Source organism: Anarhichas minor, unplaced genomic scaffold (assembly GCF_050575085.1).
Source record: "Anarhichas minor isolate MPS153535 unplaced genomic scaffold, ASM5057508v1 ptg000042l, whole genome shotgun sequence".
NCBI lineage: Eukaryota > Metazoa > Chordata > Actinopteri > Perciformes > Anarhichadidae > Anarhichas > Anarhichas minor.
In genome coordinates, this window is record NW_027466488.1 from 152,564 (window position 1) to 177,151 (window position 24,588).

At 39.8% G+C, this 24,588-nt stretch overlaps 4 protein-coding genes across 5 annotated transcripts; 1 reads left to right on the top strand and 3 right to left on the bottom strand.

Annotated features, from left to right (window-relative positions):
• Positions 1-1,197: 1,197 nt before the first annotated feature.
• Positions 1,198-6,984, bottom strand: ist1 (IST1 factor associated with ESCRT-III). Of its 2 annotated transcripts, none has more exons than XM_076109874.1 (10): positions 6,889-6,984; positions 6,189-6,289; positions 5,870-6,050; positions 5,661-5,748; positions 5,457-5,540; positions 5,236-5,346; positions 4,894-5,142; positions 4,202-4,303; positions 3,672-3,717; positions 1,198-3,091 (listed from the first exon to the last, which is right to left on the bottom strand). In XM_076109874.1, the coding sequence occupies exons 2-10, from the start codon at positions 6,274-6,276 to the stop codon at positions 2,925-2,927; spliced, it is 1,116 nt and encodes a 371-aa protein (XP_075965989.1). In that variant the 5' UTR covers positions 6,277-6,289; positions 6,889-6,984; the 3' UTR covers positions 1,198-2,924. The 2 variants fall into 2 exon arrangements, with proteins under 2 accessions (XP_075965989.1, XP_075965988.1); XM_076109873.1 differs by having other exon boundaries at positions 6,189-6,285; positions 6,889-6,958.
• A 1,306-nt stretch (positions 6,985-8,290) lies between these two features.
• On the bottom strand, positions 8,291-14,293 carry mphosph10 (M-phase phosphoprotein 10 (U3 small nucleolar ribonucleoprotein)). The gene is made up of 11 exons (XM_076109872.1): positions 14,147-14,293; positions 12,440-13,085; positions 12,172-12,350; positions 11,922-12,078; positions 10,912-11,053; positions 10,685-10,752; positions 10,449-10,586; positions 10,254-10,364; positions 9,333-9,440; positions 9,001-9,231; positions 8,291-8,640 (listed from the first exon to the last, which is right to left on the bottom strand). Exons 1-11 carry the CDS (start codon positions 14,254-14,256, stop codon positions 8,491-8,493), a joined length of 2,040 nt encoding a protein of 679 aa, XP_075965987.1. The 5' UTR covers positions 14,257-14,293; the 3' UTR covers positions 8,291-8,490.
• On the top strand, positions 14,275-16,981 carry mcee (methylmalonyl CoA epimerase). Its single transcript, XM_076109877.1, has 3 exons — positions 14,275-14,352; positions 15,084-15,424; positions 16,658-16,981. The coding sequence occupies exons 1-3, from the start codon at positions 14,325-14,327 to the stop codon at positions 16,808-16,810; spliced, it is 522 nt and encodes a 173-aa protein (XP_075965992.1). The 5' UTR covers positions 14,275-14,324; the 3' UTR covers positions 16,811-16,981.
• Positions 16,982-17,909: 928 nt separating this feature from the next.
• LOC142969827 (ferritin, heavy subunit) lies at positions 17,910-21,432 on the bottom strand. The gene is made up of 5 exons (XM_076109876.1): positions 21,146-21,432; positions 20,367-20,472; positions 19,519-19,665; positions 19,079-19,204; positions 17,910-18,394 (listed from the first exon to the last, which is right to left on the bottom strand). The coding sequence occupies exons 2-5, from the start codon at positions 20,466-20,468 to the stop codon at positions 18,236-18,238; spliced, it is 534 nt and encodes a 177-aa protein (XP_075965991.1). The 5' UTR covers positions 20,469-20,472; positions 21,146-21,432; the 3' UTR covers positions 17,910-18,235.
• Positions 21,433-24,588: the final 3,156 nt, after the last annotated feature.

The following is a 24,588-nucleotide window of genomic DNA, read 5'->3' on the forward strand; positions in this document are numbered from 1 at the left end:
CTGATACTGTAAGTCTGTAAACCTGACTGCCAAAACTAAAACCAATTTTCTTTATGCCTCACTGTCACTATTATGTCAAAGGATGTAAGTAGTATGTATGTATATATATATATATAAACACACACACACATTTTTCATCACAACTTTCCAGTAGAGTACCTCGACCCACATTAATGCCACAGTGATTGGCTGATTCAAGGGATTAGGTTACTTTGTCAATACTGCTGTACTGTATATTCTTTACTGATGGTGAACAGTTTTTCAGTTTATTGTGTGATGTTTAAACGGAGCCTGGAGTAACCACACAATGATACAATATGAGGAAAAGATAAACCTAAATCTTAGTGTCACGGGGTCACACATATGTGACATTGTGATGAACACACACCTAAACTACTGATAAAAAAGTTTACTTTATATCAAACATCTTTGATAACATCTAGCTTTTGTTGCTGTGTAGACTAAATGCACTTATGGTAATGCACTTAGAGTCCGACAAAATGTCTGTTAAATGCACATCACGTAAACAAATCAGGTTTGTTTATTCAACAAAGCACAATTGACCTTTCCAGCTGAAAATGTCCTGCTCATTCACACAGAAAGCACTTCACTCTTCAGCAAACACTGGACTTAGAGTATTTAAACCAAAACACTGTAAAATGGACTTAATGTACTTAATGAAGAGAAGAGTCCACAAAGAGGTCGTATACAAAAGTGACTCCCACAGATTTCAGTCTCTCTCTTCAGCCGCTTATGCTAGTGGATATTACACAAGATGTGCCACATTTTGCAACATGCAATGAGCTCTACAAACTCAACAGAACAGAAGATTATCTAACCTTTATTTCTGATAAATTGTCAAAAAGGATAAAATAGTCTGAATGTTGCCACGATTGACCACCGCAGTTGCCCTTACTTGTTTGAGTTTATCCTCACACATTTAGAGGTGAAAACATATGTCAATGCGATGCAGCATTAATAAAAGTGGGAAAAACTAAAACGATAAAATAAGCAACTTAATCTACGAATAAAAGTTTGTTGTAGGTCAGTGCTATTCGAGTATATTTCTCTACAGGAATATTTATTTCCCTTTACACTGAGGACCCTTGCTGGTCAACGATAGACACTACATCAATGTAAAGCAGAGAAAGTGTTGTGAACAATAACAGCAAACAGTGAAGAAAAAAACCTTACCAGTTTCAAGTTCCAAATACTCTTTTATTAAATTGATATTTTAGTATACAGTGGAAAAAAACTTTTTTTTTGCAACAAGACACAATTTTGTGTCTCAATGTTTAGCATGAAAGAACAGTCTATCATAGAAAAGACAGTGAGCAGATCACAGTTCTTTAGTGTTAATATTCTCTATTTTGTCCAACCCATCAATAACCTAAACCCATCAACCGGCTAGACAGCCTTTGAATCGGCTTTCCAGAGATCGCTGAATCATTGCATTCAAGGCCACCGCCCATTTGCCATGCAAGCAGAGCTGGGTGTGGTTAGGACAACAAAAACCCTCCGACTCCCTTTTCTCCACAGGAAATAGAAACAAACTATATTGCCAGTACAGGAGTTTCATCCAATCTACAAATTTCACCTCAACAGGTTTTGAGAGAGTTGTTTATGTGCAAAGCAAATAAAGCAAAGTGTAATAAGACCCACACAGATAACATGTATCCAGTCTGGATGGAAAACAAACGCATAATCCTAGTACAGACTGGCAAGGCCTCTGATGAGCAGAGGTAACGAAGGCAAATGCAGTGGTGCACATACAGTATGAGAGACATGCACACATGATCACAGAGGACAACACAAACCAACCACCTCTGAGGTCACTATTTACATCGAATCAATCAAATCAGGTTGTGTGGCTGCTCGTGTGTGCACACACACACACACACACCGGCTTGTAGTTTAAGTACTTTAATGTTAAGAAGGTGCAGGCATTTGGTAAGACTGACATTCAAAAGGGAAAAAAAACATTTTTGATTTAAAAAAAACATTTGTAAAATATTGAAGAACTCCCTACTACCAAACTCTTTTTTTCCAGTACAGTTCAATTATTCGTAAATATGTCTATCATTGTAAATGTATTATATTACAGGTTTTCATACACTGTTTTATCGCTTTATATCTGTGCCCCACCACCCCTGGAACAGGCCTGACATGCGTCACCGTGGGCTTTTCCAGGAGGGCTCCTACAGTACACATTGTTTCTGATATGGATTAACCTTGAAGTGTAAGGAGTGTTTAAAAACATCCTTTCTACTCGAACAAAACTGCATGACCAAGCAAGACACTGAAAATATGGCGTCAATCTGTCCTCATCCCTTTATGTAAAAATAAAATAAATTGCAGGGTGTTGGAGCCTCGTCTTGGAAACAATCTCTGGCCTCTGTTAGTGTGAAAGCCAGCTCCCCATCAAACTGGGCCGGGCAGTCTGGCTTGTTTGACTCGTCTCAGACTGATCTTTGTCACTCAGTCCAAAGCGAAGCATGCGGAAAGTAGAATCAAGGCTTGTACTGTAAATATTCATCCCCCCCCTCCATAAAAAAACCCAGGGAGAAGCAACAATTAAAATCTAAGTTACATAGACAAACTGGAAAAGATAAAAGTCAGTGTGACCTTAAAGAGGAGTGAACAGGAGACAAAACCCACATGATTGTATGTAAGAAATGAAAACATATGGAACTCACTGGTACCGCCAATAGAAATGAGATTTCTGCTAACTGCCAAGGTCATGTTTATATAAATGAGGTAAGAATACATACGTGTATGTTTAATATCCAAGTAAGATTACTTCACCGTGGAAGGGAGAGAACTATCCGAATCATTTCCAGTTCTGAGCTGCGTAGATGACAGCACATGCCTGTGTGTGTGTGTAGTGTGCGCGTGTGCATGTGTAAAGACCAGAGATAAAGCAATTAGGTCTTCTTCTTCAGCTCCTCAAACCGCCGCGTTAGGTCGTCAAAGTCGATGTCATCTGAGGTGGTGGCGTTTCTGCCGAAGGAGTTTGTGGGGAGTGTGTCGGGAACAGAGGGGAGTTCTGGGAGAGCGTTGTTGTCAAATAGCTGAGATGAAGGGCCAGGACCTGAGAATATTAGATGGTATTGAATTTAATTTATGCAACAGTATATCCGGCAGTTTATACAACAGGAAAAACATGCACTGTCTGCACTGGCAAAAATATAAATGGCACATAATGGCAGGTCAGAAAGAAACACTAGTTAACAGAAAAATTAAATATGGGAATGAACAAATGCTGTTTTAAAACCTGAGGGATGATTTCAATAATGTGATGTTAAATATAATTCATGGATACATCTGGTGATATCCTATACTATGTTCTATTAAAATCATATGAAAAGACCAAAACAGACAATGAATGTAACCTAAGTAGTACAAAGCCTAATAGCGTATTCCTGTCTGTCACGGTCTAACATCGTCGTCCAAAAATCAACACGCACCCCGTCCTGCTGCAGTAAATCACCACAGCACCAAATCTTCTTATATCATTCTAACAATAAGACTATATATAGCTCCATTATTAACATCATCAGAGGGAATAAATGGAATTAAGGTTGAAGGTTTTTTTGGGGGATTTGTTGAAAGTAACAAAAATATAGAATAAAAACAAAAATGAACCGTTGGTGATCGTTGGCAGAACTCACCTACGGCCTGGGAAGGAACAGAAGGTTTGTCAGTTAGGTCATCAATCTGAAACACAGAGAAAATGTGTAATGTGTCATGTCGTCTTCATATTGAAATAAAATGATATTATATGTTTTAGTGTTGAGAAAGCATCAACAATTATGTTAAAAAGTGCAAAAGTAAAAACAAATAAATTATAAAGGGAAAACCGCAGGGGATTTTTGAGAAAGCGTCACCTTTAGTGTGTGACAGAAAAACAGACTTGAGGATTTAGCTAGTCTCAGCCCTCTCTAAAATACACTTGATACTAATCTGCCCCAGTCAGCGCAAATGATCAAGTCAAGTTAGTAGTTAGTGAAGTATTAGCACTTCATGCGGACGAAGCAGAATCTGGGCCTACTCTGAGAAATGGTGTAAAAAAAGTAAAAGACAGGCAAAACCGCAAGCGAGCTAAATGAACTGCTCTTCCCTGAATGATGCCCTGCCCTGTCCGTCTGTCCATCTGTGGGAACGGGTAGGGGGCATGGATGGGAGGGGTTCAGTCACTTACAGACTCGTATGTGGGGGGACAAGAGGGCAGCTGAGGGGGCTGCCCTCCTCCCATGGGGTGCTGGAAGTTGTTGTAGGTTCCAGTGGGATTGTCAAACTGTCCCTGGAGGAAAACAACAGTCAGGTATTAGTCCGAGGGAGGCAGCAGACTACGGCTACTTTATAATTCTGATTTACTTCAAGCCATCCAAAGAAAGGATAACAAAGAACATTTTTTCATACATCGTATTTGGGTGCAATGATTGCTGGTAAAACTACATCTTTCTAACATCGCCACATAGTCATATCATCACAATGACCGACTTCAAAAGTTTAAAAAATGGGCCAAAATGTTACGTTTACTTCAGAATAAAATGGACCATTTTTGGACCGTACAATTCAAATCCCAAAACAAGAAATCACTGAAGATAATCCACAGACCTCTTTGTGGGGAGCTTTAGAAGGAAAAAAATACAAAAAACTGTCCACAGTGATTTCCATGGACTACTTTGAGTCACATGGACATTGTTTATGAAAAAACATGTTGAGCTTTTCAGAGGCAAATGCACTCCATGTTTGGTTGAAAGGACGATATAGACTGTGGTTGAAGATTTCATCCAAGTCGCCAATTCCTACTCCGCAAGTTTTGTATCACCAAATGCATAACTCACAACAAAATCATAAAGAATATGGTCTGTAAAAAGAATCTCTTACGGGTCCTTTAGGAGTTGGATAGTTGAAAGCTGTTGGCATAGGCATGGGCATGGGCATACCCATGGGCATAGCACCAGGAGGAGCAGTGAAACCACCAGGAGGAGCGAAACCACCAGGAGGAGCAGTGAAACCACCACCACCACCACCTCCTCCTCCTCCTCCTCCTCCTCTTCCTCCTCCTCCTCCTCCAAACTTCTTGTCGGTGTCCACGTCAATCAGGTCTGCCTCCTCTCCAAGACACACCTCGGGCTGTCCGGGGACAGGGGTGGATGAGCAAGTAAATAAACACAATGCATGATTTCATCCTTCATAGTGAGTGATGACAGATTCTTTAATGCTCACCCGGACCATGGCGTCAGGTTCATACGGCACATTATAGTTCTTGGCGATCTCTATCAGGTAGCGCTCCACCAAGATCTTGGGAGGGGCCTCCACACCCAGTTTGTGCATCAGCTATAAAACATATCAGATACTTCATTAGATGCCGCTAAAAGGTTTCTAGGCTAAAGGTGTGTGCATTATTGAACAGACTTGTGGGCAGTCAGTGGAAAATAATTGCCTACCCTATCGTTGACTGTGCCAATCTGGTTTGTCCTGCACAGCTTGCCGTACTCCTTGCTATATTTGGCACATAGCTGCTCAGATACCTGATAGAAACATTTAGAGATAAAACTGTCAAGACTGGCACAAGAGGAATAAATTGACAGGACTTTTTAAATATTGTTTGCAATGCTCCCAGCGCCATGTTACATCTGGACAGTACTTACAGTTCTTAGTTCAGACACCTCTGCCTGGAGACGAGGCGCTGCCCAGATGAGGGTGGACACTGCCTCCTGTAAGCCTGGGTCCAGTTCCCTAATTGGTAAAACAGAAAAGTGGTTAAAAGAAAAGGCCAAAATGACCGCTAGAGACAAAGTATATTAATAAAGTGAAACCTTACATCAGTATGTTCAATTGTTGTTGACTAGTTACTCACTTCATAGACTGGATGAGGCCAAAGCGAGTCAGCAGCAGGTCACAGTAGAGCTCCAGGATCTCCATGGCTTCCACCATATAGTCTTCTCTGATAATGTGCTCCACACGGATCCGAGCCCGCTCATCCTTTCCTGATGACAGGTAATCTGCGATCTCCTTCCTTGCCTTTTGAGCAAGCTCAGCTTCATTTTAAATGTGTCAATGAGGAGAGTGGGAAACGGTAAACTATCATTACTTTGAGGAACAGACAAATGAACCAGAACCCACCGAGTCCACTAGGGGAATAGGACCAGGGTTTTTTAATTCAGTCTTGGACTTACTTTTCTTTTTCTCAAGGAGTTTGAGTCGATTAATGACCAGCCGGAGGTTGACTCTTAACCTCTCCGCTTTGAATCCTCCGCCCAGCATGATGACAGACTACCTATGAACAGGAGAGCATGAGAGGAACACACACCACACGGAAGCACAAACCCAAACCAGCCTACAGAGTTCATCTAACCTCAACCTCCTCACCTCTGATCAAGTGACTCACTTAATCATGTGAGCATTACCAACCCCTCGCGACAGAATGACTCCGCAGATTTAACTACTCCTAACAAATACAACACACACGAGAACATTAAGCTAGCGTGCTAACAAAACCTACGTAGTAATCAACAGACGTTTAACTGTTCAAAACAGTTGGCTTTAGCTTGACGCAACGGACACCGAAAGTGGCTAAGTTACACCACGCTGTTTTAGACTTTATCATCTTATCCATTTGATTTCTCAGATATTCGTCTATTTACTCAACCATACTATGATATACCCGTTTAGAAACACACCCTTGGGTCTATGTTGCTAAACCTGTCTTTTCGCTAGCCTTCGCTTTGTTAGCAGTCTGTTCAGTACTAGCTAACGTCACCTAGCTCTCGCTCAACGCTAGCAAAAACAAAACAAACTGATCAAACACACTCAAGTAGTTTGGAGAATGAGACACTTTTAAAGCAAACAACAGTTGGTACAGATGCCACAACTTACCTGGAAATATTTGTCAAGCGTACACACCAACTTATTTGGGTTACTGTCAGGTTTCGTCGCCCGGTTTACTTCCGTAATGATCTGTAGTGACGTCATGGGAGTAATATCTGGAGGGGGCGGGGTCTTCATACTCAACCACAGGTTGACCCAAGTACAGTGAAGTACTATTCATTGCTACAATGTTTAAGCAGTACTACTTAAAACTTAAGGTACTTCTTTTTCTTTTTACTTTTACGGCATCATATTTCAGAGAGAAGTATTCCCTTTTTTATCGCACAAGGTGGCTATCCTACATGGAAAAATATAATGTAGTTTTCCTTTATATTTCTGGGTGCTACTTCTATTCAGTTTCCTCTACTTTGTTTATATTCTAGCAAAAATATTTGAATGTGAGTTTTTTTACATTCATGCTACATATTTTTGTGTTTTGTTACTTTAAAAATCTACGAAATATACTTCACATTTCAGAGGGAAATATTGTGCCTTTTATTCCACTTAATTTATTCAACAGCCTCAGTTACTGGATACTTGACAAAGACTTTACGTACAAAACATATAATCAGCCGCGGAAATGTGGTGGATAAAAGGAACAGTATAAAGTCAACTCCACCTCGACTAGCTATAACAACTGTTTACATGTTTATTACCCTGTAATAATAATCCAATAATATATCTTTAAAAATATGTAACTCAGAGAGGGTCTGCATAGTTCATTATTTACTTTTGATACTTTCACCACTAATGCTTCTTTACTTAGGGACAACTCGGACCACAGGACTTGTAATACTTTTTTTTCTTTTTTTTTTACACAGTGAAATTACTTTTACTTTATGTTAAGTATCCAAATAATCTCCCATCAAAAGGTAGTTAGTTGTTGCAGGCAACATTAGACATTGAAATAAACTATTCTTTACAATGTCTGCTTTTCATTCTTATACTTAAATATGGTACAATTTGATAATCTTAGTTTGACTGAGGCAGGGAAGACTATTAGGAGAGTATTACTGCCTTAGGGTAGTTGTTCATACCTTTACTTTTGAGATGCAACAACATATACCATCTCTCACCGTGTGATGTCATACTTGTACCAGATTAATGTGTTCTTTGATGTTCGGTGGCTTCTATTAACAGCCACTAAAAAGGGCTGATCTAGAGCAGCCTAATACACACCTAGACTGTTACTGTTACGGCGAGACGTTTGAGGATGCTTTAGGTTTTTGCCAATAATGCGCTCACAGACAATATATACATGTAGGCCTACATATACCGTGTGATTATTTGTAATGTATGTGTATATTTAAAATTTTCTGAGCAAAAATAAAATAAAAAATACCACGAGTGAACAACCTTCTTCACACAGGCTCTGTACATTCATCTTTCCACAAAGTAAAGTGCTCCAATATTTTCATGTGAATGAACATTTATTATTAGTCGAAAATGCTTTACTCATTGCCAAACAAACACAATTGTGCTCTCCATTTATGTTAATGAAAATGGAAACATTTAACAAGGACTTTCAGATTTAATATATTTCAGCTTTCTCATAAAAAAAAGAATCTGTACAATAAAACGTTGATCTTCCACAACAAACCATCACAGCTGTTATAACTTGAGTTTGCTGACAGAAACCTCTTTGTGTTTCTTCTTCTTTGAAGACTGGTCCTTTGCACTTTTGATCTGACTCTTAACCTGGTCCTGCAGCTCAGAGAAGAAGGCTTGAGAGGACCGCAGAGCCTTGTCCTTCCCCTCGTCCTGAAACAGAAGAACACCATGTTTATCGAGTCACCTCAGGAACATACAGTTTTATTTATTAGCTAAGAATTTTTGATACGTTTTAATGTTGTCGCTGGTCAAGAGGCAGTTCATTTGAATTATTTTCTATACTTCTGGGTAGATTATCTGTAACAATGCATCATATTTTATATTGTTCATAAGTTTTGGGTGTAAAATCGTAGTAATAAAGTAACTAGTGACTATCAAATGAGGTGGAGTAAAAAGTACAATATTTCCTCTGTAATGTAGAGAATTAGCATAAAATCAGAATGCTGAAATGAAGTACAAGTACCTCAAAAGCGCTAAATGGATACTGACTACATGAGAGAAGCCACTCACCTTGAGTATCCTGGCTTTGCCTCCTTTTGTGAGTTTCTTCAGGCTTTCTGTGACTTCGGCCTTTGACAGCTTTCTGTTCTCCCCAGTTCCACTGGCCTCTTTAAGTTTCTGCCTCTTTTCTTTGTCCTTGATCTTTAGACGCTTAACCGTCTTCTTGTGGCGTCTGTCGCGCTTCTTGTCTGTTGACGTCTTCTCAGTATCACCCAGAATGTCTCCGGCTTTGTTCTTCTCCTGTGGTTAGAACAGAGCATTGTTAAAACACGCTGTGTAACTACATATACCAATATTAAAATGAATGTTTGAAAATGAATTGATGAAATGAATTGACGTACTTTGATTTCTTCTGGTGCGAGCAGCGTAGCATCACTAGCGCTGACTGGAGCCACCTCCTCCATTGTGACAGACGGCAGGTTAGACACCACTTTGACCTCGGGAACGGGCTGTGGACAAAGAGCAACATGAATGCAGGGTTTCAAACACGGCACTGGCTTTCTGTTTTGGTCAAAATAATCCGTTTACATTTACTATTTATTAGGGATGCATTGATATGGGGCCGATACTGACTGAGGATTGGTGACAAGGAGGTTGATCTATACAATGGAATTCTATGTTTACATACTATACACATTATATATTGGAATTTAAAATTTGTGAGTAAGTTTTGACCAATTTATTGCTAAATTAAAAACTAGCGCTAGTGAATTGTAATTCCAGCTGAGATTAGAAGATTTTTTACCAATTTGCTGGTGTGCGATTTATTATTTTAATAATAACAATTCAGCAAGTTTATATCTTTGTATTTATTTGTTACATTTAGTTTTACAAAGTTAAGAAAACAATGTTTAACTCAAGCCAGATGTTGCCTTAGCCATAAGAGAAAGATCTCAGTCACTTCCACCTGGTGAGGCATTCAGCTGATTAATGAAACTATCGGATTAGTACTGGGTGTAGGCCGGTACCCAAAATCCAAGTATCGAGACTGAAAAAGTGGGATCGGTGCATCCCTTCAATTCATTTCTATTACATTTTATGCATTGGCACTATTTACAAACCACATGTTTTTTAAGGGGATGGCATGTTAGATATATATAAACTGAAGATGTCACAAGCGTTGGATCTAGGGTAAAAATCCTACACATTAGGTTTTTGCTAAATAAGGCTGTGATTTCTTTCTGTGACACTTTAACAACTTTCAGAAGCCTTCTGAAGGACAGTCAACCTCAATATTTTAGGAATTTAAGGGCAAAACTTACTGGTTTGGGTGTGAAGTGGAAGTTGGAGAGAGCGTCCAACTTCAGGAAGAGTGTGTCCATAAGCTTTTGAATTTCTACATGAGCTGGGTTTTCCTCCTCCTCTGTCTTTTGCTGAAATCATTAAAATAGAGGGAAATGATGCAGCACAGGTTCATATGTGTTGGAACAGCAGTGAAAACAAGATAAAAGTCAAACCTGATTCTGCTTGAGGTATTCCTGCTCATAGATCTCTGCTAGACTCTGCTTGCTCTTCTCATGGTCCAACGTTAGCCTCTTCTTGTACTCAAACACCTCCTCTTTGGGTTTCTCCTTGCGGACCACATCATCAAACGCCTTACAGAAACACAAGTCAAAGGCACTGGGTTATAATCCATTATTAACTTTGTTTCAGATACAAAATAATATATAAAAGACAAGTTATGGTGACTAACCTGGTCTTTAATTCTCTGTTTGATGATGTCTTCAAGCTGTAGTGTGGTTTCCTCTGTGATACCAGGGGCTACAAGAACAAAGACAAAAGCTTGTTATCTGATTTGAAGAAGTACACAGAAATAAATCCTCCCTATTTTAATAACCTTAATTCAACAACATAACCGTGTGAATAATTGTATAAATCTGCCAACATGAGAATGCAACTCACAAAAGAAGAGTCACTCACCCATCCTGCCTGTCTGCTCAAACTCCACATCTTCCTCCAGCATGCTGTTTTCTGGACGAGTCTGTGCGGTAACCTCTCCTGACAACTGCCACGGCTTCGCTGCTAGAGACGCTTTCTCCAACTCGTCTATCTTCTGTGACATCTGCAGGTTAGAGAAACAAAAAGGATGTAATAACCGCCATTCGCGAGCATTCACACCGACATCAACCCTGCACTAAAACAATGTAAGGGGTTGCGTTGGGGGCATGAAACACTATCCAGGAAGTCCAGTTTGAGGAACAGATCTATGAATTTAAAGGATTCTCGGGCCCTTTCAGACATGCACCCCTTTAATGTGATGGCAATTGACCATATAGTCTTGTCTGAGGTCACTTTATGTAAGAAAGAAAGAGAGTGAGAGAGAAATATGCATCTTGCAACCTCTAATTCATTTCATCAATATATCGTTCTGGGCAAACAATATCCACTGGGAATGTACACGTACACATTTGATTGGGCAAAATTGGGAAATTGAGCCTGGTTCAACTTTTTAGCTTGATGACCGGTTTGCCAGAGCCATCTCTACCACTGCTGTCTCACTGGACTGGGCTCGTTTAAATAAATGAGAGGGCTGCGCTTTATCACAGAGACCTACGGTCGGTCTGAACACAGCCCTGGTCGAATATATGTTTATATGTGGGACTGGAGAGAAACGTCTTTTCAACTCCTCTGTATGTTCAGTACATATTGTGGAATTGACAATAAAGCAAACGTTGAAGGTTGACTGGTTTACACTGATTAATCAGCTAATGCTGGATATCAAACTTCAATGCTTTTCAGGTACCAACAGAAATGTTTTTATCGGAAAAAAAGTCAAGAGCCGACATTTGTCATCAAATGTCTGATCAGATTCTTAGTCATCTTCCTCTCATCCCTTGATAATTATTTCCTGATTGAAGCATTCATTCTACATTTAGTTTGAGTTGCTTCTGACTAGCAACTCAAAGTGGCAAAATTTGAAACCCGATTACCTTTTCTTGTCGTTTTTCAAATGATGACTTTGATTCAGATTTTGCCGAGCTTGGAGCTTTTCCTCCAAAGATGTCCACCACGTCCTCTCCCTCGCTGTCCTCGTCCTCAGAGAGGTTAAAGGTGACTTTCTTTTGAGATGTTTGGGTCTCTTCATCCCTGGCAAAGGGTAGACACAAACATGCTGGAATCAACCACACATGCTTCTCTCACACATAATTATACGTATTACATAATTTCAATCACACTTACTCATCGTCACCCTCCTCTTCACCATCATAATCATCAGCCTCGTCATACTTTTCTTCTCCACCTTCTTCCCGGCTTCTATCCATGCGGTCATCCTCGCCATCTGACTGGTCGTCTTTAGCTGGTTCACCAGCCACAGCATCAAAGAAGTCCTTGTACTTGAGATTCCTTGAGCTCTTTACCTAGAATGTAAACAGTAATACATGTGTTTTCTGTATTCTGTACCATCAGGACATAATAGAATCTGTGAGAAAAGTGATAAAACACATACAGTGATTTTCTTTTTCTTTTGGGTGGAAAGTATTTCCTCCAAGTCGAGATCGTCGTCTTCCTCGGAGGGCAGGTCCTGAAAATAGTCGAGCTCATTTTCGTTCTTGTCCTCCTTTCCTTCTCGCTTGTCCATAACATCCAGAAACGACTCCATCTCCGACAGTTTGAAGAATGTATCATCGACCTCAGAGGGAACCACCTTTGTGGCGGAGCCTTTCCTTCCGATCTCCTTCTTCTGTTTCTCTCGTTTCTCCAGAGCGTCCACATCAAAATCTAAATCAGAGTCTTCATCAGTGTAGCCGTCTGCCCCATCCTCAGCAGCCATTTTCTTAGACTGTCTGGGTGGTTCCTCCTCTTCTTCATCATCCGTCTCTACTTCTGCCTCCTCCTCCTCCTCCTCCTCCTCCTCCTCTACCAGCACCGTTAATGTCTCATCTGACAAAGCCTCATCGGATGCATTTTTAAAGTGTTTCATTACAGCGTTGTTCTGTAGCTCCAGCTCCTGCCAGATCTGCTCTTCATCAAAGTTTTCCACCACCAGCTGAGCCAACGGGCTGCCTTTATAATCTGCAGGCTCTTCAGCTTTGTGGAGGTCATACAGGATCTTAGTGATAGAGGTAAAGTCTTCTGCCACGCCATCTTGGAGGCTGAAAGAGTGGAAACACACAGTCAGTATGGCACTTCTGGTGTATTATTAGAAGCAATAGGTGTTTTTTTATTTGTATTTGTCCAAAAGACAGGAAGTCTGATGAGTGCACTGTCAATTTTGTTTGTACTCAACATAATATAATACATTCATCTCTGACACTGTTAACATTTGAATTATGTAGTTATTATCTAGTGGTATGTCCTTCTTCTTTTTAAAATAACAATTTGGTATTTTAAGATTTCTTTAAGTCTGTTTCAGGGTTTTTGCCGCAATAGTTTATTACTTCTAACATCATAAAAATGAATACACTGTATAATAACATTGTATGAATGTTAAATAAAAGACTGCAGGTGCTAATTTACAAAGTATTTTTTATATACATGTATGTTGACTTTTAGACCAGAAGTAATCTACTAATTACTTTGATTGAGACACAAGATGCATCAGAATCTGTGAGGTTTACCAACAATTCATACAGACCAACGACATCTGTTTGTGTATTCAAGAGTCTCACCCTACATTGGACCGCTAAATCCTGTGACACTGGATAAACATCAAATGTAGAGAATACATTCAGATTATGACGTTACGTTCTGTTCCTCTTTGATACAAATGTTATAGCAGCTGTTTGTTTTGCAATAGATCGTGTATCACAATCACGTGCAGCATTTGATTTTACTGTACCGATTGTTTCTTTGGGTGCTGTATGTGCTGTATAAATACATTTGCCATGCACTTATCGAAATACAACTGTGTTAATGTAGTAGGGTCAGCTGTCCACTTTAGTCTAATATATCAATTAAATCTTGTTTGAATTGTAGTAAACTACCAGTCTATATGCAGGCTAGTTGTTGATAAAGAATAATTAGAATTAGAATAATTTGGTACCAACTTTTCTCATATCGTCCCAAAACCCCCTGAAGTATCAAAGCGGGTTAGCGGTCCATGCAGTTAGCTTTAGCTAACGGTTAGCTAGTTCCGACTCTTCTCCTCAAACATGCGTAAACAACATTTAACCGCTTTTTCAACAACACAAACACACAGACAGCAAACACTTGCCTCAGAAAGTTCTCTGGTTGTGCTGCGGTGCTATTTATTGTCTTTACACACTCCTCCAGCACACTCAACATATCTCCACTGGCCATCGTTTCTCCCACATGCGTAGCCATCTGTGCCGCAGGTAAACAGGCTCACCCAGAAACTCGTCCGCTGCTGCTTTTGGTTCCGACATACAAACATGGCGTCCGCTGTACTGAAGGTTGCAGGTTGGTGTAAATCATAATTTTAAAACCAAACGCATACTTTCACCAGTTATTGGTTCGTCCTCAAGTGATTTATTGTTAAACCTAAAAACAAGACGACAACATCAGCTGTGTCACACAAAGTTACCGTCCCTATTTACGTTACATCATGTGTTTGTCTTGTTGCAATGTTCGGGTAACGTTACATGACACTTTTTTGTGTTTTTTGTAAAACGACTGTATTACTTATATCTGAATACATGCTAAGATAACTTTGGTACAGACTCTTATATTCACCAATCTACAAACGGTTTCTTTCAAGTCAGGTTTGAAATGGTAGAGCTGAACTCTCTGAGACCCTAAAACTTAACATTTGACAAATGTCATAGCTGTTCGCTGTAATATTGCATAAGCTTGACTCCCTAATAGGGTGTTTGAATTGTGTTATAAACTACTGTATGTGTATCAATCATCAAACGCATGCTATGCTCAAAACCACAGACCTTTATTTTGAAATCTAGTGGAGATGCCAAAGATACACAATGCCAGGCTGAATTTGGGGAAAGGTGTGAAATTATGCATAATACATCTAGAATATTTTTATGTGATGGAATGGTGCAGCCATATAAATATGTCTCGGGTTTACTCTGAAAAATAGCCTACTGTCAGACAGTGTGGACTAAGAGAGTTTTAGGACTATTGTTCCAAAACAATAGCCACAACTAATCTCATTATATTTGAATGTGTTTATTCAGTGGCAGGTCTTTCCAGATGTTCTCGTCTCACACTCCTGAGGACACGTTCAACAAAAGCACCCCTCCATCAGGGCCTTCCTGTGTCACTCTGGAAGCTTGGGAGGCTGAACCACATTGCCATCGCTGTCCCTGACATGGAGAAGGCCACGGCTCTGTATCGGGACGTGCTGGGGGCCACAGTGAGTGACCAGGTGCCCGTGCCCGAGCACGGCGTCTACACAGTGTTTGTGGAGCTCGGCAACACTAAGCTGGAGCTGCTCCATCCTCTGGGGGAGAAGAGCCCGATCGCTGGCTTCTTACAGAAGAACAAGTCTGGAGGGATGCACCACATTTGTATTGAGGTGAGACAGCATTGATAACTTGTCATAGGGACTACACTCAGTGGACACTTCATCAGGTACATGTGATCAGTATTATGTAGGACTCTAACTCTCCCTCAGTTAAGCTTGAGTAGAACTTTCTCACTGCAAACATTATCTGTCATAGCAGAAGAAGCACAGGCACAACTAACAACACAGATCCGTTCCCTTTATGTGTGCAAGTGAGCCAGCATGCTCAGCAGGCTTTTTTCATAGCAGACATTTTTATTTGTCATACTTGGACAACCCCAGGTGTTACATAATTGATGGCTCATCAGTAAGCCGTGACAGTGAGCCAGCATGCACAATAGCAGAATCCTGAAACCAAAGAAGGATTCTTTCTTTTATGTTATGCAAGAATTGTTTTGAAACTACTCCTGTCACATGTTGTTGAAATGTCTTCTGTGAACAAGGCCAACACCCGAATAGAACGTTTCTATTATTCATTCATTCGTTTTACCCGTTTGATGAGTCAGAATGTCTGCCCTGAGAATGGTATCATGTTACAAAAAACATAGCAGCACATGAACAACAAACATCCTGCACCACTTTATCACAAAGATGCTCTTTTGGGTCTGGAGTCTGGAGACACTGAACTCCAGCTTTAGGCTTTTGGTGGAAGACTTCCAGTGCTTTCATACCTGAAGTGTTTGGTGTGGTTTAGGGGAATATCGTGTATTTTGCACATTTGGTTTGCTTCTTATTTGGGTTCCTCTGTAAACGCTAAGCTAAAGAATCAATCAATTAAACAATCAATTATCCAACAGCCCAATTGATAGATGAACCAATGTTAGCTTAATACCCAATATAATTACTTGTGTATATGTTGACTGCTAAGTAACAAGCATTACAGAAATGTTAAAGAAATGTGTGCAGCAGTCATCCAGTAGTAGAAACAATATTACAGTTTCTCCACCAGAGAGCACTGACAGGTTTGATTGTAAAATGTCCCACGCAGTACAAAAGTGTCAAAATACTTTTTAAACTGTCAATTATCAATATTGGTGTCAGTCTCTAATTCATTATTATGGCAGTGAAGCTACCTTAAACAAAACAAACCAGTTTAAACCTTATTTTAACCACTAGGCCCTCTTTGTTAAACTTTGGAAACCAATACAGTACACTTCACTGTGCATTGAAGGTTATCAGTATGATAGTGAGTGTATCAGGCTAGCCAACGTTAAAAAAAGGTTGAAGTTTTCCTGATGTTTGCAGGTAGACAACATCAACGCTGCAATAGCGGACCTGAAAGCAAAGAACATCAGAACTCTGTCAGCAGAGCCCCGGATAGGTGCTCACGGGAAACCAGTGATGTTCCTCCATCCTAAAGACTGTGACGGTGTGCTGGTGGAGCTTGAAGAAGCCTGAACGCCCCAGTCTGGCAGGAAACGTGGGAGCTGTTAATTCACATATTCCAGTCAGTTTGCTAACAAATGTTGATTTTGTAATATTGTTCTTTATAGAACTTTTGATCTCAAGCTGCCTCAAAGTTGTTCTTCACTTTCCTTTTGTTGGGAATAAATTACAGCGTGGTGTTCAGTGGATGTTTATTTGCATTCGAGTTTGGACTTTGACTTGTCTTCATGCCACTATTCTACAACATCATAACAGGACGACAACAGTCTCCAATAAAAAAAACAAAAAAACTTGTCTTTAAGGTGAAACATGCTTAAGTTCGCAGTACAGAAAAGATGGCAAACAATCCAAAATCTTAGTTTTTTTTTAGCATGGCGCACAAACAAAAACATTTTATTAAAGTAGATTCCTTTTTTATATTTAAAACTGTATCACTACTAGAAGTGACACCAACAGTCTCTCCGAAAGAAAACGGATGTCTGATTATAAACTCATGATGCAAGTCTACGCACAAACATCTACACCTGCTGTAAAACATTTGAGTTGGAAATCCCCCAATCACGTGATTCTAGATGGTGCATAGATAGTAACTTTTAAAACCGGTCTTTGGTACCATCGGTTAATGATCATAACAGTCTGTGAAATACTCAGGCACAAGACAAGTGGCTATTTGCTAATGCCTTGAGACCTGAACTTCAGATGATCATTAGTTTCACGTCCAGCTACTTATTTGGGATTTTTGGTGTATATTTTCTAGACACCACAGGCTCCAAGGAAAACAGTAGTTATGTTCCTCATATTTAAGTAAACATTGTGATTATTTTCTTAACTACCAGTCTGTGGAGTCTCCAACTACCAAAACATTTACAGTAGCTGTCCATAAGTTTAAATACAATGCAAATAGCCAGATCTTTAAAAACCTGTCATTTGCAATAAAAACACAACCTACAATAGAAGATCACTGCCTAGTTCTGTTTTCTCAGGTAATGGTAGTGAAACAGATTAGTGCTATTTTTACCCCTTTCAGTGGACCATTTTTTTTTGTTTTTGTTTTTTTAGACAGAGTTCAATTCTGGTTTTAACATTGAGACATCAAAAAAAAAATGACATATCAGAATCCAGAGGGTTCGTTTTATTTGGTTTCATTAACAGCTCCTGGCGTAAAACACAGCAAACACATAGTAATGACGTAGGCAACGCTGACAGCAGAGAGAGAAGTAAAAGATACAAGAGTGGGCTTTGGATGTAATAGCCCACAGCTCAGGGATTAGTGAAGTAACTGTAATGCGGAGTAAACGGCAATAACAACGCGAGTAATATAAGAGGTTTGAATTACTTGCCAGTACCATGCAGATGACTTCATATTTGAAGAACGATTGAAAGCAAGATACAAATACACATATGTAGAAAGCTTTCGTCTATGTGATTTGGATGGATTTAGCTGCTTTCTTTTCCCAGGGTGTGTTTGTCAAACAGGTACTCGGCCAAGCCGTTCTGAGGAGCTCCCATGCGGCGCAGATTGGTCACCCAGTCTCCCAGCTCCTTGATGGACTTCACCTGCTCGTCCAGGTAGTGCGTCTCGATGAAATCACACAGCTGAACGAAAGAGAGTTAAACCAAATTAGGGCTGAATCACACACACTCGCTGAACTGAAAGAACTCCCAATATGGCAAAATTGTCTTTTTGTATTCATTTACCTTAAATATTTTTAAATTAACACGAGCAAAGGTTACACATGAGTTGAATTGAGACTGTTGTGATGATTCTATTCTGATGGTAATCAAATAGTGTTTTGCATCCATTTAGTGAGTTATAGGTCTGTCAAATCCACTAGCCTTGAAAAGAACTTGGACTGACTATTGATTAAAACATTTTTTTTTTAAAGGGTCCAAGTCCGCTGAATAGTACATTTGCTTTAAATGTACAGTGTGTAAATACCACACAGGCCACATTAAAGTCTGACAGATGTTTTGTCATATCTTGCAAAGAATAAAACTGAAACTTGTAGAATTTGCAGCTCAACAAATCTCTACATTTCTAAATTGCAGGTGCACAAGCGATGTGTGTCTGAAGTGCTTTGGTCTATTTTGTATTCTGAAACAGGCCAATACTTATATGTATGCAAAAGGTAACTGGATCAGTACGTGGATTGGCTAATCCACTCATTAATATGCTAGATAGTTATTTTAAATTTTTATAATTTGGGATTGGTGTTCTCTAGAACTTAAATGTTGACATAACGGTGCTTTGCAACCACTAAGCCACGAATCAATACTCACATGTGGGTCATTGTGATCAGCGCAGAGCTTGTGCAAGTCCAGCAGTGACTGGTTCACGCTCTTCTCCAGCTGCAGGGCACATTCAAGGGCCTCAATTCCACTGCCCCACTCATCCCTCTCTGGCTTCTGCAATACACAGCAGGTCGGGAGAACAGTGAGACACTTATTAATGAGGTGGAAGGCCAACGACCCAACCCAGACAACAAGCCGTCTGATTATTTCAGAGTGGGTTTTGCAGTTTAACGTTCGACGGGTTGTGTTTTTTGTGTCGGTGCGAGATAAGCAGCGCAGCACTCACACCCTTTGTATCTTGTTGGCCTTATGTTGCCCTCCCAACATGCGCTGCACGATAGCCCAGAACAGGACTTTCACACCCAGTGCTTACGTTAAAACGGATTAATTGTCACAAAAAACACATTAAATCAAATATGAGCTTGTACCTTGACATCTTGCAGGAAGATCCTCCCCCCCCTCTGGTTCTGTAGTTTCATCAGCTTCTCAGCATGCTCGCGCTCCTCATGCGACTGATCACGGAAGAACTTGGCAAAGTTGTGCAATGCCTGATCATCCCGGTCAAAGTAGTATCCCTGTGAGGAGAAAAGAGGGGAATGTCTGTTAAAAAAAAAAAAAAAAAAAAAAAACACTAGACATTTCCTTCAGGTGAAACAAAAAAAAAAAACTCCTGAAATGTGGCTGAAACATAAACACAGAAATGCCTAGCTGCCAAAATAATTACACAGCTAAAACTAGCTGTGCATGCTGAATTTAATATGCTAAAATTATGCTTTAAATGAAAATAATATTCCAACGGTAGCTTCCATCCAACTCTACATTACGATAGGTGCGGGATCGATAGGTGAAAGCTGTGCGTTAAGTGAAGCACTTTTTTTAAGGCTAGGCAATGCCCTCCATGCCCGGTCTCTGTACATAATCTCTGAAATGAACTTCAACCTTTGTTTTGTTTCTCAGTCCATTTCACCTCTCCTCCATTTCACGTGACATGAAACAGACCCACCTAGAAGCTCACGTACATGGTTGACGAGTTATTCTTTAATTAACATGGCTGCTCTGATGGTGGCTTTTATACATCATGCCAGAATGCAGTCTGGTTAAAAGAATTAGAATCACTTCTCCATAATACCAGATACTTTTATAACCGGTATACACAGTTCCTCTTATGCTTAGTATAAAGCGTCATCAGCTGCTCCACTCTGGGGTTTCCACTATTCGTTGTTCCCTCAGCTGAGTTTCATTATTGCCTGAACACTTCTCTTAATTGGACTCTCACCATAGACAGGTAGACATAGGAGGCATACAGCTCCAGGTTGATCTGCCTGTTGATTGCAGCCTCGCAGTCCTGGTGGAAGTTCTGTCTCACCTGGGAACTCATGATTCTGAAACGGAGCAAACAAATCCCTTACTAGACAAACAGACTCAGAATGATACAACTCATAAGCATGTGTAACAGACACGTTTGATAGGTCTGTGCGGTATATGTCACAATTAAAGATTAAACGATTAGTGTGTTTTCAGTAAATTAATGAGCATTTTGACAATCTGTTAATCTGTCTTTCACAATGAAAATTTGTTTTTAACTTGGGTAAAAATCTGACTCGCTAGGTGCACTGCTATACATTTACTTTAAATACAAAAACTGTAGAACAATGATTTTACCAAATATATCTGTTGTGAACAAAAAAAAAAAAAAATGATATGCCAATCGATGGGCCCAACCTTTATCAGAGGTATCATTTTCAGAGCGCTCACCACACCTAATCATTACCTCAGTATCACGAGGTTTGTTTGACGCAGGCTCATTTTATGTAAGAGGAAATCTAGTCACAGAAATAAAACTCAATTGTCGGAATATCATATTCCGCCATGCCTCGCGCTGAGGACAATAACGCTACAGAGGGAGGAGGACTGCGCCAAGGCCTCACTGGAGATAAACAACCAGTACTACCGTTACTCCGCTGAACCCACATTCACGGAGACGTCGGTGTGGGTCCGTCAGCGACAGGAAAATATACACACGAGAAGACGCAATGCATAGAGATGAATTCTTACCAATTTTGTAGTGGCAGGTCTTCTTGTGAGGAGGTCGAACAACTGTCCCGAGTGTCTGGCGTTGTTGTTGGCTAAACAAACAGTTAGCTATAGCTAGCAAGCTAAACGCGTTCAGGATATCTTTAGCTGTTGTTTCAAGGTCAAATTAATTTCAGTCGATTGTTATCAATTGTGGTTTGAGAGATCAAAGCTATTATTTGCGTCTGAAGACAGTTGAAAGGTTGCCGTTCAAGCACTGTTGAAGCAGGTAACCTTCACTGTCCGCTGACGACGACCGACTGATAAGCAGATGGTGTGGCCCGTGATGTAACTGCCCGGGAGAGGGCGGGGCCACGGAGGCTGTACCGCGAGCTGCCCCGCCCTTCGTGTATTTTATACCTTGTACTAAAGTTCGGAGAATTTTTTTCAGTGTTGGCAAAGTATATTTACTGAAGTACAATATTGTGGTACTTGAATATTTCCTACTGTATACCTCTACTTCACCACTCTTGGTGGAAAGTACTCAAGTACAATTTAAACTTTATTTGAGTAATTCCAGTAATTTCTGCTACTTTAAACTTCTACTCAAATACAGAGGGAAATATTGTACTTTTTACTCCACTTCATGGCTTTTAATGTTTTAGTTATAGTTACTTTGCAGATTAAGATTATGAATACAAAATAAGCAATTAGAAAAGCTTCACATTATTCATAAGGCAGCAATCCATTAGTATAATATGAATTGTTATAAAATGAGCCATTCAGCAAGTACTTTTGATTCTTATGTACTGGTGATACGTTAGGTATATTTTGATAGTAATACTTAATACTACTTACTGTCATTTTACTTGTACTTTTACTTGTAGAGTATACAGTATTAATGAATATTTATTCACAGTGTTTTGCTACTTTAACTTAAGTAAAATTCTGGGTACTTCTTCCGACATTATTATATTCCTCTAGGAAGATATTTTGACTCAACTAGGTTTATCTGACAGTTAAAATTATAATATATTACTTGCTGATTAATATTATTTATTGAAAACATCTGATTGGTGAATGACATATAATACATTATAGATTTAATATCCAACAGATGAATCAGGTGGAATAGGCCAGCCGTGACCAGCTATAACATTGACATGCTGCTTACATTCCAATGTACCTGTACGAGCCATTAGTTAGGTCTGGGTATTATATCAGTTTATATTGGGAGCCTATCTCAGGTTGACCACGGGTGGCAGTGTGTATTAGTGTGGCAGGTAATTGATATATGGGGCACAGGTGCAACAGGCAGGTAATGAGGCATGGGTGACGGGGAGATCACACGTTTTTTTACTGCAAACAAGACACACCAGAGGGAGACCAGGAAGATAAGTCAGATATCATATTATGTCATCATCTGTTAACCAATTATTCTAATTAAACAGGAACCTCACCCAAAAGTGAAAAGCCTGGAATCTTTATGTCAAAGCGAGTAAGAAAACACAATCTTCTCCCGCACCCAGCCGAGTGGCTATGTTGCTGGAATCAGTCACTACAGTACCAATACAAATAATATGACACTCTAAAAGAAGCCTTTCAGCACAAGGACCACTTCTAGAAGCATTCGAGCGTAACAAAGGGATCAAGTTTATTTGTATAGACCAAAATCACGAGTTTATATCAGAGCAGATGACTAACAATATCCACAGCATACAACATCCTCTATCCTCAGACCTCCAACATAAAAAACACACATAGCTACCATGCTGACTCAGCTTTGAACATGACATGACTCAGCTCATTGGAAAACTCCAAAAGTTGGAGATTAAGTAAGCCGTATAGTCATACACATGACTAATTGGCTTATTGGGACATACTGTGTAAGTTACCATATTCAAAGTTCATCGTGTGGTTTAAACTTGTTCCATCTTTCACAAGGCTAGATTACCAAGTGGGCAACTGTCACTGGGCACCAAAACCCCAGGTTCACAGGCCCACCGTGTGGCAGTTGGTTTGTGGTACTCTTTTAGGGAAATGTCCATAAACTACAGCACCATATCACAGACTGGGTCCTGCTTTATTACCTGATTTTAAGCCCTGTTTTGAAAACAGGTCCTGTTGTACATATTCCTAAATTAAATTCTGTCAGGTTCATAGGGCGGGACTTTGGCTCAGAGATCCCCATATGTCTTAACAGTTTACATTGGAATGAGTGTGTGTGGGTTTAGTAAGAGGTCGAGGTCACAAAGTAAAGTTAGCTTAAAAACATAAAGTGATGCACAATGTTCTGTATTTGACTATATATACACTATGAACAACACAGTAAGAGTTGTTTCTTGCCTTGAACAGGACGCAGTACCTTTTGTAAGCTAAGTCTTACATCACCCCCAAGATCCATCTATCAGATATTGTATATTTAGAGCCTGCCAGCGTGAGCGTAGGAGAAAGGATTTGTAGGCATTGTGTCTTCACTGCCGGTGAGTACTGTTCAAACAAAAAATCAAATGTACCCATAGCTTTTTCGGCTGTAAGAGTTTACATTTAAGTGTGATTTTAGTAACTCTGTCATTGTCTACTGTATTGAAATGGTTTTGTGAGACACCGTGGGATAATAAGAGGAGGCAGTGCTTATCAAGAATTCGCACTATTGAAATAATGATTTATTTGTTTTGATGCTGTCGTAAATGATAGACATCCATGATGTTGACCTTTGAACCACATCAATTGGAAGCACTTGGTTTGACCCCAGTAAAACTTTAAAGTCAAGGTTTTTTCTTCTCTTTATCAGTTCACTGAACACTAGAAACCTGATTTCACTGATTAGATTGATCGCTGTTTTGTAGTACATCTTTCTTTTGATTCTTATGAATGCATTTTGTAATTGGCAACCTGTAAGACTACATATGTTTTTGTAAATAGTGAACCTTCAATTATACTTCAGGGCCAGTTTGCTTTAAATACATTTGGCGACCCGTCACCTGAACCCACAGCGTAGAAATGACTACGGACCAGCAGGTCACCTGCACGTGTTGTCTGATTGTTTAACCACAGCAGTAAGTAGTGCAAGTATAAGCATAGTGAAGGGATCAACATAGATCTCATGGATAATTCAAAAATGTTTTAAACACTGCATGAAATAGAGGGCCACAACATCGCATTTACTTACATGTATGGTGCAAAACATGTGTGGCATCTGCTGATCTTTAGGCTCAATTACATAATTCAATAACAAGCTAGGTAGTTACTCTGGTGTGCTACAGCAGCACAATTATGTAATAGTGCTGAATGTGCATAATCTAGTCAAATTAAGTTCTGACTTTCACACATTTAAAAACCTTGAGTTAGAGGTGGCTGTTTTATTATATTTTAGAGGAGGCAGCACACATTGTACCTCAACAGCGACACACCTTTTCATACCGTACTTAATACCAGGATCACTTGATGCACTGTCATTCTGCAGTGAAAAGAAATTCAAATAG

Coding starts and splice junctions, on each gene's coding strand:
- mcee (XM_076109877.1), top strand. CDS start 14,325: ATGGCGTCCGCTGTACTGAAGGTTGCAG. Junction 14,353..15,083: donor CGCTGTACTGAAGGTTGCAG/GTTGGTGTAAAT, acceptor GTGTTTATTCAG/TGGCAGGTCTTTCCAGATGT. Junction 15,425..16,657: donor TGCACCACATTTGTATTGAG/GTGAGACAGCAT, acceptor TGATGTTTGCAG/GTAGACAACATCAACGCTGC.
- mphosph10 (XM_076109872.1), bottom strand. CDS start 14,256: ATGGCTACGCATGTGGGAGAAACGATGGCCAGTGGAGATATGTTGAGT. Junction 10,753..10,911: donor TGAGCAGACAGGCAGGATGG/GTGAGTGACTCT, acceptor TTGTTCTTGTAG/CCCCTGGTATCACAGAGGAA. Junction 10,587..10,684: donor AACAGAGAATTAAAGACCAG/GTTAGTCACCAT, acceptor TGTTTCTGTAAG/GCGTTTGATGATGTGGTCCG.
- ist1 (XM_076109874.1), bottom strand. CDS start 6,276: ATGCTGGGCGGAGGATTCAAAGCGGAGAGGTTAAGAGTCAACCTCCGG. Junction 6,051..6,188: donor ACTCCTTGAGAAAAAGAAAA/GTAAGTCCAAGA, acceptor TTTAAAATGAAG/CTGAGCTTGCTCAAAAGGCA. Junction 5,749..5,869: donor GGCCTCATCCAGTCTATGAA/GTGAGTAACTAG, acceptor TTTACCAATTAG/GGAACTGGACCCAGGCTTAC.
- LOC142969827 (XM_076109876.1), bottom strand. CDS start 20,468: ATGAGTTCCCAGGTGAGACAGAACTTCCACCAGGACTGCGAGGCTGCA. Junction 19,666..20,366: donor CCTATGTCTACCTGTCTATG/GTGAGAGTCCAA, acceptor TTCTCCTCACAG/GGATACTACTTTGACCGGGA. Junction 18,395..19,078: donor CTGATCACAATGACCCACAT/GTGAGTATTGAT, acceptor TCTTTCGTTCAG/CTGTGTGATTTCATCGAGAC.